Genomic DNA, 21,264 nt, shown 5'->3' on the forward strand with positions numbered 1-21,264 from the left:
TCGGGGGGGGGGGGGCTGAGATAGCTCCCTGAGCATGTAGAAATCTAAACTGAAATGAGCCTCAAGGCTCATTTTAGTTTCGGTTTTTGTGCAATGAAGTCAGCACGACGTTTGTGCGGATCTTCACTGCACAGAAACAACACAGACAGCCTCGGGAGCTGGGGAAGCCCTTCTCCAGCTCCCGAGGCTGTCAGGGGGGGAAAGGAAATCCCTCTGGTGCCCGCACCAGAGGGATTTCCCCTGCCATGTGAGAGGACGGCCGGGAGCCATCCTGCACACACGAGCACCGTGGCGCAGGACGGCTCCCAGCAGTCTTGCGTATGGAAGGGGTTAATGAAGTATAAAGAACTCACGGTCTGGAACAAGATTGTGGCATTACCACATTTTCTATACATCCTTCAAAACTTCCCCTACACTCAGTGGCGGTTCGTCCATTGGGGGCGTTGGGGCGTAGCCCCACTAGCCATGGACGACCGTCACTGCTGTCACTGGTCTGACACACTGCACACAGCACAAAAAGTAAAAAGTATAAAGTACAATTATGAGCGCGCACAGAATAAACGACAGTGCAGTCATAATTGAGGCCGGAGTCACAAATCGTGACATCATTGCGATCGTGGGGGGCGGGCCTGCGGCAGTGCAGCGTGTGACTCACTGTGAATATCAGCGTCTGTGGCAGGCAGCAGTGTGCGCATTTAGGACAAGTCATTATTATTACTTGCCCACGCATGCGCACACAGGCAATAGCCCCTTCCCTCCTCCTCCCCCCTTAGCTGTCACACAGACAGAGACCCGGGGGAGCCGGGTCTCATTATGGGCAGTTTTAGCCCTGCACTTTAGCCAATCCTGGCGCAGTGGCGATGTTATGCTGCGCCAGGATTGGCTGAGTTAACGAGGATGATGGTGCTACCGTGCGTGGGTTGGAGGCTGACTGCCAGATCTCTGGTGAACAGAAGGCAACGCGAGGATAGGAGAGATCTTTTGAGGCTCCAATGTTCGTGACCAATCACTGCAGGGCTTTAATATGATGCCTTGCAGTGATGGACCCCTACTCCTGTTGCCGCGCTGGAGTTTAAATCTACTTCCAGCTCCTGCGTATATTTGCCTCCAGGACGACGAAGATCGAAGTGTGGATGGTGCAGGTGCAGTTGAGACGAGTGGTGGTATTTATTCCTCATTCCCAATCTGACCACCACCATGTCACTCGTCATCTCTCTGACTACATGCCACGCTCAGGCCCGGGCCTGGCCTCACAGCAAGCCCGCAGCAAGGCAGCACTGTCAGTGTTGGCCTAATGGCCTCAGAGACGCTGAAGCAGGCAGCCGCCCGTGTGTAAAAATAGAAGGTAAAAAAAACACATAAAAAGTGTATACTGTTTACCGTTTCAAATCCCTGTTGGGTGGGATTGGGCTGTAATGCTGTTTACTTCTCAGTATAAAAATTGCTGTAATAAGGGTATATAAATATGTGTACTGTATGTGGTTAAACTTCTGCCGCCCTTGGAGCTGGCCTGACGTTCAAACTGGCTGTGCCGATTCCTTCGTTCATGACAGCTGATGTTCCTTCCCCATACCTGTGCAGCTGTCTCCGGTCACACTCCCTTCTTACTACCAAACACCTCTGGGAGGCCAGACCATGAAGAGACTAGAGTGCGCGTGGGCAACAATAGCTTTGAATTCCTCTCGTGCCACACTTGCAGCGGAGTTCCTATGATTTTTGCCCCGGCAATTTGTCCGTTAGTGCAATTTTCATGATAGTGTTTCCTTACTGAGAATATGGCAGAAAACAGGTATTTCTATTTTTTAAGTATATTCTCAGTTAGGAACCGTTTGAAATGTTAACTAACTGATGAAAAGGTAATTTGCACACCAGCGCTGATCATAAAAAAGGGTTTGTGATTATAGCATAAATCACATAAATGCCCCTGCAGAAAACTGTTTTTGCACAGGCTCGCATTCTTCAGGATACAACCCTTGTTTGCTCTCTTGCCCCCTCTAATATTGCTTTCTCACCCGCACAGTCTTACAGCGCAGTTAATTAGAACTACTGCAGCGGTAAACTCATTGCTCGCTCGTGTCTTTTATTTGCTCTGAACATGGTTCCCGTGCTGCAGGTGCTCTTCGCCACTCTGGCCCAGGAGATCAAGGTGCTGCAGGACACCTTGATATGCTTGGTGCACTGGGAGTTTGGGTCATACTGTGCCACAGGTGTGTGGAAGTTAAATGTACAAATCAGAGAGCTTATTAGTTCCGTTTCTTTTGCGAGTGGAATGTAAACAAAACTGCACAGTTACACAAACCTGCACGCAAGGACTTGTTCTAAAATACCACAGAGAGAATTATTTAAAAATTAACATGGTGTTGTCACATGGTTTGTTTTCCCTCAATGATTCTAGTTTATGCAGATTATTGAACTTTAAGAGGTGGGGTGTGCGTGTGCAGCCTTGGTAAGGACCCAGCTGTGTGATGTCACTGGTAGTGACATGTTCTGCGAGGTGCTCGGATGCTATGGACTGGAGTCGTACCCTTTAAATTAGCATTTTAGTGTTTCTTTCATGGTTGGTAAATTCATTAATTTCGTTCATGAATGTGTTTATTACTGTTTTTTGTTTATTCAGGCACTGCTCTCTTCATCTGCTACTAATTTTGCATGTGTACTACATTATTGCTGCATCCATGCTGGGTGGTGTTCTTGGGTCACATAGGATGCCTTGGGGCTTGTTCCCTGCATATGTTGCCTGTTTTCAGGCTGTCAATCGCCCCCATTCCTTTTGATGTTACCCACAGTGGCCAAATACCTCACATGTGCATGCATTGTGTGTCTATCCATTACCGTGTGCGCTTCGGTAGTCAGGGTACCATCTCTGTGCAGTGTTCACCATTGTCACCTGGAGTTTTTTCAGATATTACACATCGGCTTAATCAGCATCTGAATACTGATAGGCTGGGTTAGTTTAGCTCTGGGGATAGTCAGTTTGATTACAAAAATGGCGAGAAGGACCCCACAAACCCACCTTATGGCAGTCAGACTCACTCACTAGGCTCACTCGCCACTGAGCACTCACCTCAAACTTTTACGCCCCACTACTTTCAAATGTCACCAGCCGCCACTGCCTACACTATGCCTCCTACAATATTTAATTACATCAATGCATCCCTTACTGTGTTTCTATGGACCAGGGCATGACCACGGGCCTCACTGGCCAAATGTACACAAGTTCCATATGACAGGGGACTGGGCATTCCAGATATTCAGTTATACTACTGGGCGTTTGGTAGTGGTAATCAATGACTGGATATTCAGAGATTGAGATGACCCAAGATATAGTCTGCAACGTTCCTCCTTACAAACACGGGGGTCTAGAGAAGATACTTTATGGCCGCTCCGGTCCCAGGGGATTGCCAGAGCCCTTTCAAATCCCTCAAGTATTTCAAACGGCATAACACTATCACTAATGATATACCCTTGAGGCATGGCACAGGATTACCCCAAGCAGCTGGGGTACAAGGATTCGGAGGATGGGACCTTATCAGCATCACCAAAATATGAGGCAGATGGTCCAATACGCACATTAAGTCATTTGAAGAACTATCCACAGAATTTCAATTACATAAAACTCAATTCTTTAGTTATTTACGGGTCTGGCACACCCTAACAGAACACCCCTCTCCAGCAACATGTACAGGAGATTATCCTTCTTGAGCCGAAGGTCACTATAGAAGACCTACATCTACTGTTCATTGGTGGCCGGTGCCCCTGACACCTACACACAGCTCAGGGACCTCTCGATGCAAGACACCAGCTCCTTTACAAGTGAAGGGCTGCGAGCCATCAGTGATCAATTTTAAACTTTCTGGTGCTATCGTGTATTTAGTAATTGTGTTTTTTAGCAACTTTTAAACGTGCATTTGATTTCTCCTGGGGGACTGTAAATTCAATAGTCAAGTGGGAATTGATTGTAGGCACTCTGACACCTCTTTTCACGCTTCAGTTCTACTTTCCCCTGCCTCGCCCTGCCGATCTCTGCACTCGGTCTAGGCGGCGGCGGGCGCCATCTTTGGTGTGGGCTGGGGCTGCTGAGGCTGCGCTCTAGTCGCGCCGGCCTCCCACCCTCCTACCGCCCTATATAATTAGCACTATGACCAGACGGCGCAGCGGGCTGGCGCAGCGGGCGCGCGCCGAAGCCGCGCCTAAGCCAAGCCCGTCTGCGCCCGTCCGCGACCGGACTCGGCCCAGGGCTATAACCCCTGGTCCGCTTTTGCGTTATTCTTCCCAGCAATTAATGCTGCTGAACCCTAGCTACTCTCATCAATACTGTAGCACTCTCTCCCTGGCTACTGTCACGGACACTATCCCACCTCCCTGTCCTGGCTGTAGATATCAGCTACCGCATCCCCGCCCTCTTGGCTCCTTAGCCTTGGACTTGCCTAGCAACTTTCTGTCTTCTGACACGGATACTATTTCTTTTCATGGCTGCCGTGCAGCGCTTATCAACACTCGCTCCCTTCCATGCCATAGCCTACAGATCAGCGAGTTTATCCTCACTTATGATCTTGACCTCCTTTTTGCTACTGAAACTTGGGGAGATGCCGGCTCAGGACCGGATTTTTGTGCTGCAACCCCTAAAGGCTACAGTGTAGCCAGGCACGATAGACCTATAGGAAGAGGTGGCGGACTCGCTATTATCTATAAAAACCAGTATCGCACCACTTTTGAGCCTATACACGCCACAAATTGTGAAGCTGTAACTTTTGCTATCAGCATTAATCACAAACAATCTATTAAAGGAATCCTGTTATATCGTCCCCCTGGCCCACGAAATTCCTTTCTTTCCACACTCTCGGCTTTTAATGACTATGTCATAAGTTCTAGTAATTATATGATACTGGGAGATTTTAATTTCTATCTGGAAGAACGGGATAATCACGAAACTACTCAACTTACTGATGACCTTTTAACTTTAGGACTTTGTCAACTGGTAAAGGGACCCACTCATCAGGCGGGACACACATTAGATGGCCTATTTACCAACAATCCTGATATATGTGTACTCGATACGCTTCCCCTCACATGGTCAGATCACAGGGCTATTATCTTTGGGATACACACCCGACCTACTAATCCTCCCCCCTCCAGGCCACGAACTAGGACAGGGGCTTGCTCCTGGAAAAATGCTGACATTCCTCAGATGTCAGATCTTCTGGCACTATCCCGTCCTATGGGAAGAGGCAATCCTGCTTTATCTGCCTCCGATTTCCATGATTGGATTCGGAATGCTGCTGATCAAGTGGCTCCGGAGAAGTGTACGAGACCCAACCGAACAACTCCGTCGGCGGCCTGGTACACCGAAGATCTAAGGCTCCATCGACAGCACTGTAGGAACCTAGAAAGGCGTTGGAGGAAATATTATTGCCCCATAGCCAAGCAATCCTATAAGGATGCCCTTACAGTATATAAAAGGGCGATCACGGCTCGTAAAAGCGCCTTTTTCTCTGCTCAAATAGAGAATGCCAAGAACTCCGCAAGAGAACTGTTTTCAGTTGTTTCCACACTGTCCACACCTCCCACGGGACCCGGGGTTGAACCATCTCAGTCCTTCTGTAATGCGCTGTCCACCTTTTTTACCACCAAGGTGGCAGACATATATTCATCCTTTGAGGAGGACACAAGATACAAACCCCGAGTCTGTATTAGGGATGAATCAACTTCAGATCATGATCACGATCTTTTTTCTTCTTTTGCCTCTATCACTCAAGACCATATCGGTAGTCTCATCTCCATCATTAAGTCGGGGTCCCCCTTGGACCCTTGCCCCCCTCTGTGATGGCTAACCTTAGCAAAGTGATCTCGCAACCTCTTATGGAAATCTGCAACACTGCATTTCAAACTGGTCATTATCCAACTCCATGGAAGAAAGCAGTGGTTAAACCACTCTTGAAAAAACCTTCCCTGGATCCTACAGCTGTGGCCAGTTATAGACCAATTGCGTGTCTCCCCTTTCCGGCCAAAATTTGCGAATCTCTGATGAACAAACAACTCTCGGAGTTCGTCGACACTCACCAACTTCTCGACGAAACGCAGTTTGGTTTCAGGAAAGGGCACGGAACCGAGACCGCTTTAATAAAGGCCTCAGATGAGATCAGAGCCATCATGGACCAGGGAGGTGTGGCCGTCCTGATCCTTTTGGATTTGTCTGCGGCCTTTGACACGGTCGACCATGCTATTTTGGTCGACCGTGTCGCAACCCTGGGGATAAACGGCATGGCCAGGGATCTCATTTCATCTTTCCTGGCCAACCGTACCCAGACAGTGAAGTTGGGTGATTTCTACTCTCCTGTCTCTGCACTCCCCTGTGGAGTCCCACAGGGCTCCTCGCTAAGTCCTACGCTATTTAATATCTATGTAGCGGACTTAGCGAGGGTAATAAAGGCCCATGGACTACGACTTACGTCGTACGCAGACGATACCCAACTGGTCCTGGCAATCCACAAGGATGGCCCAGTGGTGGCAGTTAATTTCCAAAAGGCTATGCTTGCGGTTAGCACATGGATGGCCTCCAACTGTCTGAGGCTTAACTCGGATAAAACCGAGATTATGACTTTCGGTAAGCTTTCACCGGAATGGTCTTCCATCTGGTGGCCTGTCCAGCTGGGCTCTCCACCTACCCCAGTGAAGTTGGTTAGAAATCTGGGGGTTATTTTTGATAGCAAGCTGTCTTTCAGCCTTCATGTCAATAAGGTTGTGTCAGCCGCATTCTTTATCTTAAAGAAAATCAAGAAATTACTGCCCTACCTCCCTATCTCAGCTGGGAAGACCTTGGTCTCTACCCTGGTCTTCTCAAAAATTGATTATGGGAACGCTTAGTTTTTAAACACTCAGAAACATGTCATAGCGAAATTACAGTCAATACAAAATGCGGCTGCAAGGATTCTTCTTGATATCCCCCGCCGCCAGCCCACTACTCTTGCCATTCGTCATCTACATTGGTTAAAAGTAGAGAATCGTATCAAATTTAAGGCCCTCTGCATTGCCTATAAGGCAATGCAGGGTGTTGGGCCTAAATTTCTGACAGAAGCGTTTCAGCCCTACATCCCCAAGAGGCATCTAAGATCTGCTAACACCCGCCTTCTCCCAGTGCCTCGTACTAGAACTGTCACATGGGGAGACAGGCGCTTTTTGGTGGACACACCCAAATTGTGGAACATGCTGCCGTTGGCGATTAAAACTGCCCCCAATCTGATGAGCTTCCGTAGGCTATTAAAGACATGGTTGTTTAACCAGTAAGTTGCTGTTTGATCGCTCTTAGCCCTTTATGCGCCGAGACACCTTCGGGTATTTGTATGCGCAATAAAAATCTCAAAAATAAATAAATAAATAAATAAGGTTGACAAGAAACCAATACTTACACCAAGTCGATAACCCAAACAAACTGTGGCGCATCGGATGTAAAAACAAACATGCAGCATGGAAGTAACAGGCTTCTATCACATGATATGAAGCGGTCCTCAAATATACTGGAACAAGATACAGGATACACTGAGTGAGTTTGAAGCCTACACAGTGACTCTGAATCCCAAACAAGCAATACTGGACATTGAAGAATCTGGGGTAGATCAGGATAGCCTCAAACGCTTAATAACAGCTTACTGGTGGCAAAACGAGACATTACAAGATTTTGCTTGCACTGCACATCCTCACACCTCCCCCACCAACAACCATGGCATGGATAAGGTGAAAGGGCGTGTGTGCAGTAGCTGAGAAATCAGTATGTACAGCTCGTAAAAATATCATACAATCTGGGAAGCGTGGTGGGACTACACAAACGGAATAAAGCAACTTTGGTTTTGAATTTCTTGACTTTATCTGAACACTGTTGAGAGTACAATTGTCAATTTACAAGTGGCTGCCTCCTACTGATCACTTTTATGTTATAGAATTGAATAAAAAGAATTCAGTGAAAAAAAACAATTGGACACTGTATGCACAACTCGTTCTGTCTTTCTGGAAAACTGTAAACTGTTAAGCCAAGTGATGGCACGTCACTTATATTATCACCATCCCTCCAGCTTAAAAAAAACAGACCAATATTTGCAGAAGCTCTACACCTCAATGACTGCTATTAAATAGATTAGCAAAGCAAAGTGGCCTCAGAACTCTGCACAACCTGCTTTCATGTTATGAGGCACTTCAGAAGTGCAGTGGCGCTAGGACAGACGTTCATTTTTGTGTTCTGCTTTCAGCTGATGTAGAAAGTCTCAGTTTTTAGATCCGCTTCTGAAAGAGACTGTGCCGAGACACATGCCCTTGCACCATTTTAGCTTGCCAGTCCCTGTGTGACAAGAACGGAGCCAGACATCTGGCCCGAGCAGGGCTCAAGGCTTGCTTGTCTCTCCCATCCCTTGTGACACACGCTGCTAGCGGACACATGAGAACAGGCACTTTCAATGCCAATAGGTCTGGTTTTAAAAGAATGATGTATGGCAATGTGAAGTATTAGAAGTAGATAAGAGGAAATGGATAGGAATGTGTGTAGAAGCATAAAACTATGGAATAATGTTGGTGTTGGTTAAAAAGGGGAGGCGACAGTGGCACTGTCAAGTCAAATCAAATAATCCATGTAGGTTATGACTGCCCACCTCCCACCTGTGATGCTGCCGGAGAATAATACCATAAATGTTCTAGTTATCTAAGACAATTTAATAGCATGTGTGTGCCCTTGATAGCTCAACCTCGGGAAGCTGGATTGAAAGACGAAATGATTACTGCTGTCAGGAGACCAAGCACATTTTTGTGACAGCACACATCTTTTGCCCAAACTAAATATGTACTCCTTGCTCTCAACATGTGGGCAGAACCAAAGACCCTCACCCTGGTGTTCTCACATAATTGTCTGCCAACAGCTGCGCTGTCAAGCTAGACCATAAAAATTGCGCTGGAGACATTTCGAAGTAGATTTTAGGGAGTTTTCTTCTTTTACAATTACTTAACTTGGAGTATGTTATAATTAAGGTCGGTCCGAACTCTAGGTATCTATGGTTTCCCTTAAGGGTCTGTAAAGCAATGAATGACTGTTAGACCTGGCACCTTGGCGTGAGTCTCCCTTCCACTTTTTGCTGATGTGCCTCCGATGTTTTGCTGGTTTTCCGATACTCAGGGCACTGCGCCACGGCTGATCCGTGCCGCAGTGCAAGTGCTCCCTACTGTAAATTGTACATACGATTGGTATCCATGATTGGTGCATTGGATTTACTGTTAGTCCCTAGTAAAGCGCACGAGAGAGTGCCGGGGCTTGTAGATGCCAATACTGCTGGTGGGCCTGCAGCGCTGGTTGCGCCACCCACCGAAGCAGCCGTAAAGATGTGTCTGGGAACTGCGACCGCAGAACCCGCGTGCGGTCTCGTACTGTCACGCTAGCTGGGCAAGTGTCCCCACTTGCCAGCACCGACCCTTCCCTTGACTACATATTAGCCACCCCTATGGTAGGCCTGCGGGCAGGGTGCGTTGTAGGTGCAAGGTAGGACAAGCCCTGATGTGCATGGCATGTCCTAGTAGTGACTTACAACGAAGACCGTATTTCACTACTGAAGGCTACCTGCTCCATTAGGCCAGACTGAGCTGCGAGGGTTATTACACCCTATAATCCCCGCAGGCTCAAGGAGCATGGTAGTGAGTCATGTTTAGTATGCCTGAACTCAGGATAAGGAGATATTTCTTGTAGTCAAGTTTATTTCAGTACCCTGGGTTTGCAAATGCTACTTTTAGAAAGTTAGCATTTGCTTGCTTAACCATTTCAGCCGCCTCTGCTGGTGTGTATCTGACTGTCTGGGATGTGTGAGTGACAGGGCTGGAGGGATGACAGGTGGTGAATGCGCAGATTACACCTTAGTGGGAGGTAGGAGTGCCTCTTGACTCGAGCTGTCACTGTGCTCGACCTCCACAATGCTGGCTCCACCCTCCTGGGGAGCGGCGGATGACTCTGCCGGCACCTGGCCCCGGACGGGCGAAGCTCCCATCAACAAGGTACTCTGGCCACTCCTGTCCGGACAATGCTGGCTCCACCTCCTGTGGGGCGTCTGATGCGCCTGCCCCTCACACTGAAAGCAGAAGCCGGAGTACACCCGCGGGGGTACTCCAGAACTGAAAGTGGCTATGCAAAGGCCCCCCTGGCCTGCGAGAACAAAAGAATTGGCCTATAAAAGACGGAGCCCTGCTCCTTGAAAATTAGATCCGGTTTGGGCCACAGAAAGACTCTGCCCTACGAGAAGGACCGTGAGAGACAAGGAAGGGTGCTGACTCTTGCCTGTGTCTGGTGCCTTGCTGCTGAAGGAGAGGAAGACAATAAGACTACGAAAAGACTGTTGTGCTACTTGTGCCAAACTCTGCAAAGAAGATCTCCAAGGGCTTGCAACTGAACTTGCCCCCTGACCAGCGTCCCAGGACCAGTGGACGCTACCCCCTTGGAAAGCGACTGCGGGGGCTGACCATCGCCGCAGCACTGACGGAGGAATCTCCTCTAAGGCCTCAACCTCCTCCCGACCACCGTGACCGGGGCCCAAAGCAACAGCAGAAGCAAAGTGAGGACCAGCCGCCGCTGGCCCGAACACCGTGACCGCAACTGCACCGGGAGCCCGAGAGCAAAGCGAAGGAGGACCCGTCCGGTCCGAGCTATCGAGGGGACTGCATAGCGCGCAGTCACTCACCTGCAAGGACGGACAGTTGCCCTACGAGAATCCGCAAGGTCGGTAAGCCTGCCCGACAGCCCAGCTGTGAGCCCACAGCTGCACCGACATTTGGCTGGGTACGTCCTGCACTTGGGGACCGTACTGCCACTTGTCACAACCGCACAGCCGCCGCCTCCAGGGTCGGAGCGGACGACGAGGAAAGGACCCTGCCGCCACAGAACACCGCTGCCCCGGACGACCAGTGACCTGCTCGGCCGAAGAGCCGCAACGATCAGCGACCCCGGGAAGGCAACGCGACGTGGGACAGATCCCTTGGAAGCCGCCGGCTCCACAAGAACTTTGAATAACACCGGCCTACGGGCCTCAAGAGAACTTCCATAAGAACTGTGGTAACCCGAATTACGTAACTTGCAACCATCTTCATAAAGTTATTGACTGTATTCACAAGCCTGCTTAAAATCTATATAAAGATATATATTTTCACAAGAATACCGTCTGGTCTCGTTGTGTGGTGGGTGGGTTGTAAAGGTGTACTGTTGCAAGTGTTTAACCCTATGTGCCCCAAAGATTAGCCTACGACTGCTTAAGCCACACTACCTAGAGGGTAAGCAGAGGTTGTCTGGAAGGTAACCCTCAGCCCTGACGAGGAAGAGAGAGTCCCTGCTTGTCGCTAGTGTTGCACTGCGCCAACTAGAGCCTCCCCCTTCCTACAATGACATTATGACATAACATTAGTAAAGCACACGTTTACCCAGAAGGGTCCCTTGGTGCTGTATAACAGAGGTTTATTGTTACCCAACTCTATGGTACTCATTTTATCGACCTTAGATGGATGAAAGGCTGCGTGGACCCGCCGGGATTTGAACCTGTGACCATGAGGTCGAACAAAGGCCCCTGAAGTAGATGCATTAGTCCACTGAGCCACCAGTCTAAAGATATGTCATGCAGAAATAATACAACATTGCTTGCATGTTAAGAAATATGACTCACTTGATCCAGACACATGCCAGTCCTTGCAGTCTTGAATATAAGCATCACTGTCAAAATATATTTTGATTTTACCGCTGTGGGCTTGATTATCAAAGAGAATCTAGAAAAAAAAGAAGATTGTTCAATAAGTGCAAGATCATAAATACCACTGCGCCAACATCGATATACAAGATCATAAACGGGCAGCAATGACGTCCGTCAACTCGAGAGGAGAACGGAGCATCAACTAGTCTTCACCAGCAGGGTCTGTCCATGCGTGTCATGTCTTGGGAGTAGTTCCAAGCACAGAAAGTAAGCAGAAAAAAGCAATATTTCATTGATGTAATTTATATGAAAAGGCAAAAGTTTTGAGGCAATGAACAAGATTTTAGAAAACTGACTTACTCACTGTTAGAATTGGGGGTCTCTAGTTGACACAGGTAGGTACTTGTGACAAATAGGGACCCTATCCTCTAGTCAGGGTAAGGGTGTACACTTCTAAAATAACCCCTGCTCACCCCCTTGGTAGCTTGGCATGAGAAGGCAGGCTTATCTCAGAGGCAGTGTGCAAAGCATTTGTGAACACAAAGTAATCAAGTGACAATACTACAAATGGACACCACACAGGTTGTATATTTCTAAAAATAAGTATCTTTTATATAGATTTACCACAAGACCAAAAACGATAAGAATAATCCACAGTACTATTAAAAATCAAGAGTTCTTGTTAAAAATGCTTAAATCAGAGTTCTATGTGCATTGGTAGCCCTGTCCGGCTACAGCGTTGATCAAAATAACAAAGTCTAACAAATCCAGCGGACCGCATCGGTCCGGGCCCACTCAAATGTCGACAGACTGTCAGACTCAGTCACAGTACCTTTACTTGAGGCGTTTGTCGTGGTGCAGAAAAGAAAGCGTTGCAGGACGCTTTGTCCCTCGATGCGGTACAGGCAGCCGCCAGTTGACGGAGTCGGTGGGTCCAAGGCGTACGTTGCAGGGCGAGAAGGTGCTTCGTTGCGGTGCTTGCAGTGGCGACAGAGCCGGAGTTCGGGAGCTGGCGTCGGTCAGTCCGGACAGAGGTACGAATCGGGCAGTGCGTCGCGAAGCGTGCGAGGCGGTGCCCAACTCCAATGCATTCTCAGGACTCGAAGTTAGCCACAGTGATCGTGTCGGTCAGACCAGTGCAAGTCGGTGTTGCGAGGCGTTGCACGTCGCGGTGTCCACAGATAACGGTGCAGGCAGTGGCTCGGTGACGGCATCAGGACGGAGTCGGTGAGCAAAGAGCTTCCATTGCAAGATGCGGACGTTGTTTGATGCGGTGCCTACAGGACACCGGGCCGGTCATGAGAGTCAGTCACAGCGCCCTGCCTCTGCAGCCACAGAAGCAGCGTTTCCAGCAGCAATCCACAAAGGCTGGTGAAGTCTACTGGTCCTGACACTTCAGTCAGGGGGCAAGCTCTCTTCCAAGCCCTTGGAGATGCTTCACAAGTTGAAAATAAAGTACACAAAGTTCTTTCTCCTTTCTTTGGCAGTCAGGCAACGACTGCAGGACAATCCCCCAAGCGGCACTTCAGTTTAGGGATAGTCTCCTCAGTTTCTTCAGGTTCCTCTCCTCAGCAAAGGTTTCTTCTTGTACTCCAAAAGTGATCTAATTTCTTGGGATCAGGGTCCCAATATTTATACCCCAAAATCCTTTGTCCTCTGAGGCTAGAGGGGCCTTTGCCCAGTCCAAACCAGTTCTGGAGAACTCTGTTTACATGACTCCTCCTTTCCTTTCACAGTGCAGGGCAGAATCAGATGCCCCACAGGAGATGGAGCCAGCATTGTGGAGGGAAAGCACAGCCCTGGAGCACTTTGTCGACATGATTCCTTCTCTTCTTTCACAGTACAGGGCAGAGACATCAGACGCGCCACAGGGGGTAGAGCAGGCATTGTGGAAGGCAGGAAAAGCCCTATTCAGGTCCCAGGTTCAACTCCCCCACCTATCTAGATGCAGATCTCTCTATTCACCACTGGGCTGACTTATTCGGTCTCGTGAAATCCCCCAGCCTGGTCACTCACAAACTCCAGACAAGGAATAGCAGAGGCAGGCTTGGAAAGTTAGACAAGAAAATACCTACTTTCTAAAAGTGGTATTTTCAAACACAGAATGTTAAAACCAACTTCACTAAAAGGTGTATTTTATTATTCGGAGTTCAGGCATACTAAACTCGAATTTCCATGTTCCCCGAGTCAGTTGGGATTATAAAATGTAATAATCTAACAGCCCATTCTTGCCCATGGAGAACGGATAGCCTTGCAATAGTGAAAAACGAAAATGGCTGTAATTCACTATTAGAACATGCCACACACACACCAGTGTATGTCCTACCTTATACTTACAATGCACCCCTCCCTTGGGCCTACCATAGGGGTGTCTGATATGAAGAAAAGGGTAGGTTTAGTGACTGGCAAGTGGGTGCACATGCCCAGTCAGCATGGCAGTACCAGACTGCACGCAGGCTCTGCAATGGCAGACCTTAGACACATTTTACAAAGCTATTTCTGTTCTGTGGGTGGCACAAGCAGTGCTGCAAGCCCACCAGCAGCATTTGGTTTACAAGCCATGGGCACACCTGGTGCACTACACTAGGGACAAGTAAACCAAATCAGCCAATCATGGAATCACAAATTAATACATTAATTTACAATAGGGAGCACTTGCACTGTGGCACTGGACAGCAGTGGCACTCTGCCGAAAGCATCTAACATCAGCAAAAATACATGAGGCAACAGCAAAATTGGACGGGAGACCTACGCCAATGGTGCCAGGTCTAACACGTGTCCCCTTAAGCGAAATGTGGGGAGAACTACCCTATCTCCTGGGAGTTCTCATCACTAAGGTGGAAACATCTGGACAGACCATCAGCGTTGGGGTGTTCTGTACCAGTGCGGTGTTCCACCGTAAAGTCCATTCCCTGTAGGGAAATGGACCACCTCAACAGCTTTGGATTCTCACCCCTCATCTGCATTAACCATCTGAGGGGCCTGTGGTCTGTCTTAACCCGGAAGTGAGCCCCAAACAGGTATGGTCTTCGCTTCTTCAGTGCCCAGACCACAGCAAATGCCTCACGTTCAATAGCACTCCACCTCTGTTCCCGTGGAAGTAACCTCCTACTGATGAAGGCCACAGGTTAATCTAGGCACTCCTCATTCATCTGTCAGAACAGCCCCCTTACAATGCTCTAAAGCATCTGTTTTAACGATAAACTCTCTGGAGAAGTTGGGTGCCAGGAGCACGGGTGCTGTGCACATGGCAGCTTTCAGGGCCTCAAAAGCTTTCTGACAGGTGTCAGTCCAAATCACTTTCCTGGGGTGCTCCCTGGAAGTCAGCTCTGTCAAGGGTGCAACAATGTTGCCATACCCCTTGACAAACCTCCTGTAGTACCCTATGAGTCGTAAAAAGGTTCTCACCTCTGTCTGGGTTTTGGGGGGTTCCCAAGCCAGGATGGTTTCAATCTTGGGTTGTAGGGGCGCCACCTGGCTGCTCCCAACTTGGTGTCCCAAGTACACCATGGAACCTTGCCCGATCTGGCACTTACTTGCCTTGATCGTGAGACCTGCTTTTCGCAGTGCCAATAAGACTTCCCAGAGGTGGTGCAGGTGTTCTTCCCAACTGGTGCTTAACAAAGCAATGCCATCCAAGTAGGCGGCACTGAACTCATCCAGCCCAACCAACACATCGTTGACCAATCTCTGAAAGGTGGCAGGGGCTTTCTTCATCCCAAAGGGCATAACCCGGAACTGGAAATGCCCACCTGGTGTGGAGAATGCTGACCTCTACTTTGCCCCATCAATCAAGGCAATCTGCTAGTATGCAGACGTGAAGTCAAATGTGCTGAGATACCTTGCAGCCTCTAGCCGATCAATGAGTTCATCAGCTCTGGAGATGGGGTGCGCATCAGTCGTCATGACAGAATTGAGCTCTCGGTAGTCCACACAGTACCAGAGTTTGGGTGTGGCACCCGGCACGGCAGCCTTCGGGACCAAGACCACTGGGCTGGCCCAAGGACTGCTAGAGGACTCAATCACCTCTAACGCAAGCATGTTTGAGACCTTCTCTATGATACAAGCTCTCACCCTGTCAGTTACCCTGTAAGTTTTGTGCTTCACATGTAAGGGGTCTCCTGTGTCCACATCATGGACGCACCAATCTGTGACACCAGGAACCAGGGAGAACAGATCAGAAAACTGTCCCAGCAACTGGCGGCAGTCATTCTGTTGCTCAGGGGTCAGGGTGGAAGAGAGGATAACACTATCCACTGACCCATCTTGCTCTGTTGCAGACAGGAGGTCAGGAAGAGGCTCAGTCTCCTCCACCCTTCCAGCATCTGTTGCTAGGAGCATGCCCACTTCGAACCTCTCCAAATGGGGCTTAAGGCGGTTGACATGCAGGACCCGGAAGGAGTTCCTGGGAGACCACAAGTCCACCAAGTAGGTGACATCACTCTTGTGCTCCACAACCTCAAAGGGTCCGGTCCACAGATCTTGGAGCGCGCAGGGCTCCACTGGAGCCATGACCCACACTTTCTGACCAGGCTGAAGCTCTACCAGAGTGGCATTCTGGTCATACCATCGCTTCATCTCCTCCTGGCTAGCTTCCAGATTCGCCTCAGCAAGTTGTCTGAAATGCTGAGTCTGGTACCTGAAGGCCAGCATGTAGCTATGTACATCCTGGGGAGGTTTCCTGGGAGATTGCTCCCAGCCTTCCTTGACCAGACTCAGGGGTCCTCTAACTGGGTGTCCATAGAGAAGCTCAAAAGTACTGAACCCTAGAGATTTCTGTGGCACCTCGCAGTATGCAAACAACAGGCATGGTGAGAGGACGTCCCACTTACACCTCATAGGTTGCTCAAGATCCATAATAATGCTCTTTAGGGCTCGGTTGAATCTTTCAACCAACCCATTTCCTTGGGGGTGGTAAGGAGTGGTGAACTTGTAAGTTACCCCACACTCCTGCCACAGGGACTTCATATACTTGGAAATGAAGTTGGTCCCCCGGTCAGACACACCTCACGAGGGAATCCCACTGTGGAAAAAATTCCCATCAGTGCTCATCCCACCACAGGGGCATCACTGTCATCAGAGGTATGGCTTTTGGGTACCGGGTGGCATGGTCCACCAGGATGAACCTGTTGCCCATGGCTGTCTTGCGGTCCAGTGGCCCCACAATGTCAATCCCCACCCGCTCATAGGGGATACTGACCACAGGGAATGGCTGGAGAGGAGCCTTCTGCTTCCTCCCACTCTTTCCACTTGCCTGGAAAGTCTAACAGGTCCTGCAATGAGTGTCTGAACTCTTGAGCATTTGGGGCCAATGAAAGTGGGTGACAAGCCTCTCAAAGGTCTTGCCCTGCCCCAAATGTCCTGCCAATGGCACATCATGAGCCAGCCCCAGTAGGAAGGCTCTGAAGCTCTGGGGTACCAAAGCACATGGGCGGACCCAGGCTCAGCAACCTTAGGCTTATTATACAGGACACTGTTCTCCCAGTAGATCCAATGTGATCTAGACAGGTCACCTGTTGCCTGGCTTGCAGCCTGTTGTCGCAAGCCCTCAAGAGAAGGGCATTCTCTCTGCTCCCGGGAGAATTCTTCCCTGGAGGGGCCTCCTTCCTGCTGCCAATGGGTCAGCTCAGGCAGGTCCCTCCAGTTCAGCTACCCATTCCCCGGTATGCTCCAGGGCATCCCCCTCAGGGTCTACCTCCTCCTGGGCCGTGGGAACTTCGGGGGCCGGTTTCCAGCACCCCCTGCATCTTCTGTCTAAGGCAGGTTCCTGGGCCTCCCTCCCAGGCTCCAGGTACTCTTTAGCACCCCTACGGGCTGCCATTGACCGGGTGGTCACACACGGCCAGTCAGGCAGACCCACCACCTCAAAGTGAGTACTCTTCTCCACCTTTCCCCAAGGTGAGATCTCCAAATCTTTTCCCAATAAACAGTCAACACGCATGGCGGGACTCACATTGAAGTTGAAAACTGGCTACGGTCAATATGCTGCTGTAAGTGTAGAACCCATCTTACCCCAGAGCAGTGGCCACCTAATCGGGGACAAGACATCCCCCTTCGAGGAGGATTGATCAATGCTAGATCTATGTGCAAAAACGGGGCGCACATTCACGACCTAATTACGGAGACCGAACTCGACATGCTCTTCATGACAGAAACATGGCTCAAAGCCTGGTGTAACCGGGTAAAAGCCCTAACAGTTCCTCAAGGCTTTCTTATTCAAAGGGTTGATAGACAGGAACAGAGAGGGGGTGGTCTCGCCATCATCTACCGGGACTCTATTAAATGCACCATGTTCGAACTCTCGGACATTAAGGGGGCAGAAAGCATGGGCTTCTCCATCCAGATAAATGAGGAGACTACCTTCGCAGGAGCTTTAATTTATCGTCCACCAGGAAGACATAATGGTTTTCTGGAAAGCTTTGAGGAAGCACTCAGTAACCTCACCCTCAAATTCGCCAATTTCACTGTACTAGGCGACCTAAACTTCCACCGTGATAAAGCCGAGGACCCCAATGCAATATGGCTAAGAGCCTTAACTAATGTCCTGGGACTCACAATACTGACTAAAGAACTCACACATAAAGCGGGGCATATCTTAGACTGTATCTGCACCAATACCAAAACCATGTCAGTTTAATCCCCCCGTATTCAGACCTGGACTGACCATTGGCTAGTCCCCTTTAAATTGACTGTAGATAAGAAAGAAATCAAAACGAACCATATGAAAATCGAAGTCCAGGCAAAGAAAGACTGGAAAAAGATCAGGGACACTCCCAATCTGTACCTTATCGCTGAGGATACTAAACCCCTTTTGACTGGAAATACTTCAACAGATTACAATAACTTCTGTAAATGGGTCACAGAATTCTGTGGGCCAGCGGATTCAAGTGAAGCGAGCAAAAAGCGGAATAAAAGGTCCGCTCCTTGGTTCTCCCTCCCCTTAAAGGAAAAACAAAAAGGTTAGAACCCTGGAAAGGAAATGGCATCGTACCTATGAAAAAGAAGAACTCAACACCTATAAAACATCTAGGAGACAGTACCATACAATGATTAAAACTGCTAAAAAAAGACTACTTTCTGGAAGCTATAAACTCCTCTAACAACAAACAGAAAGAAATCTTTAAAATAGTTGATGACTTTATGAATCCTAAGATTCTTAGACAAGAGATCCCTCCTTCGCTTTCACTATGTAAATCAATAGCGAACTACTTCGAACATAAAATAACCGAGCTTACCAAAGATTTTCCTGACCCACTAGAGTCCCCCCTCGCAGAAACCATAAAACCCAACAATGATAAAATTCAGTTAAATGAATTTACTCCAGTTAGTCTGGAAGAAACCCGTCAGGCTATCCTATCCAGCAAATCCGGTTCCCCATTCGATCCCTGTCCTCCTCTGTTGCTACATGCTCTTGTGGACACCGTAAACCCGAGTATAAATGCCATCATTAATTCATCCCTGGCCACTGCCGCCATTCCATCTGAATGGAAACTGGCCGCCGTCAAACCTCTGCAAAATAAACCCTTAACAGACCCCACTACGCTTTCAAACCTCCGCCCCATTTCACTGCTCCCAATACTTTTCAAACTTACGGAAGCAGCAGTGAACAAACAATTGACGAGGTATTTGGAGGATAACGACATCCTACATCCCAACCAAGCGGGCTTCAGAGCCAAACACTCCACGGAGTCAGCACTATTACACACGGTGGAGACACTGAAGACTGCTATGGACCAAGGTAAAAAGGCTGCCCTGGTCCTGCTCGATCCATCGGCGGCCTTGGATACGGTTTCGCACCCCGTATTAATTGGCCGCCTAGCAGAATCAGGAATAGCAGGAGTCGCTCTTGAATGGCTGAAAAACTTTCTCAGCCACAGGAAGCAAGTCACGATACTAGGGAACTACTGCTCAGAGGAAAAAGCATTGAAAACAGGGGTACCACAGGGCTCCAGTTTGAGTCCACTACTCTTTAATCTTTATATGACCCCTCTGATAGAACTCATCACATCTTTCCACATCAGCACTATATCTTATGCTGATGATACTCAGCTCATCCTCGTATTGGACAACAACACAACAAAGGCAGAGGAAAATCTGAGACATTGTCTTGCCTCCACATTTGACTGGATGAGAAAACACCATCTCAAATGCAACTCAGGCAAGACTGAAATCCTCCCATTTGGACAACAAAACCTTTTTTCCCCCAAATCATGGTGGCCTCAAGATGCAGAAGTCCCCCCTAACACCATTACGACGGCCCGCAACCTTGGGATTAGGTTTAACGAGGCTTTGTCATTCAGACAACAAGCAGGCACTGTGGCATGGTTCTGCTTTAGTATAATCAAGGACCTCAGAAGGTTCTTTAACCTTCTCCCTCTGACAGCCAGAAAGATGGTAGCGGTGGCTCTCATCACTTCCCGTCTGGACTACTGCAACAGTCTATATGCAGTAAAGCAGTACTGCATAGACTGCAGATGGTCCAGAACGCCACCGCCCGCCTCGTGCTAAGATGGCCCAGGAAGTCATCTGCATCTGCAGAACTTAAGATCTTGCACTGGCTGCCCATCCACAAGAGGGTGTTGTTTAAAATCCTAGTAACCACCTTCAGGGCCTACCATCAACTGGGCCCCACCTACCTGTCAAAAAGGTTTGGAAGATATGCGCTCTCTCGCTCACTCAGATCCTCCAACTTGAACCTACTGGTGACTCCCAAATTCAGACTAGCCACGAAAGGAGGAAAATCCCTTGGAGTGCTAGGTGCCAGAGCCTGGAATAAACTCCCACTCCAACTGCGTCAAATTCCATCAGAGAACCTCTTTCGGAAAGCTCTAAAAACATGGATTTTTAAACTCACAGATACAGCCTGTTTAGCCCTAGTCTAAACCCTACCCCCAGAGACACCAGACACTACCACACTGAGACCTCACTGGCTCACTGGTCTAACACCTCTTGGACACGAGTGGTTAGCGCCAAGATGCTCCATGGAGTGTAAGTCGCGCTTTATAAAAATAAAATGACATTACATTACAGCTACTTGAAGAGTACCTGGGAACCCCCCCCACTCAAAGGGAACCTGAGCCATTGGACAATGGCTCTCTGGGTTGTTGGCGGCAACAACTCGGCATAATGCTGGAGGAACAATCTGCTCGTGAGACACCAGGTGACACTTGACAGTTGTCACACTGGCTCCTGTGCCTCTAAGAGCCTCCACCTTGTGGCCATTGATGGTCACCCACTGTCCATATTTCTTAGTGATCTTGGGCAATTGGGTGTCTGGGACCACCTCACAGTCTCCTAAAGAGACGAGGGACATCTCTGTGGGACCCCACCCACCGTGGACATGCATCTCCTCCCCCAGGGCTACACTCGTCATCTGCCGGGGTGGAGCACCAGGGGGTGATGTTTTTCCAAATAGGTGGCAGCTGGGATCACTCGCCCTGTGACCCAGGTCCCCACATTTGTAACATCTCAGGGGTCTCTATTGAACAAGATTACCTGTCGGCCCCCTTGCTTTCTCTCAGGGAGAGGCTGGGAACCTTTTCCTTGGTTTCCTTGGGAATTACTTTGG

The 21,264-nt window shown here is 49.0% G+C and overlaps 1 protein-coding gene across 1 annotated transcript in view; it reads right to left on the reverse strand.

Moving 5' to 3' along the window:
• The window catches only part of MCOLN2 (mucolipin TRP cation channel 2), a 416,948-nt gene that overhangs the window by 244,806 nt on the left and 150,878 nt on the right, over positions 1-21,264 (reverse strand). The window contains exon 7 of the mRNA XM_086954049.1: positions 11,673-11,772. Coding sequence (XP_086810175.1) covers positions 11,673-11,772 — 100 coding nt within the window. The remainder of the gene's footprint in view (positions 1-11,672; positions 11,773-21,264) is intronic.

This window comes from Lissotriton vulgaris, chromosome 1_1, assembly GCF_964263255.1.
Source record: "Lissotriton vulgaris chromosome 1_1, aLisVul1.2, whole genome shotgun sequence".
In the NCBI taxonomy this organism is placed as follows: Eukaryota; Metazoa; Chordata; class Amphibia; order Caudata; family Salamandridae; genus Lissotriton; species Lissotriton vulgaris.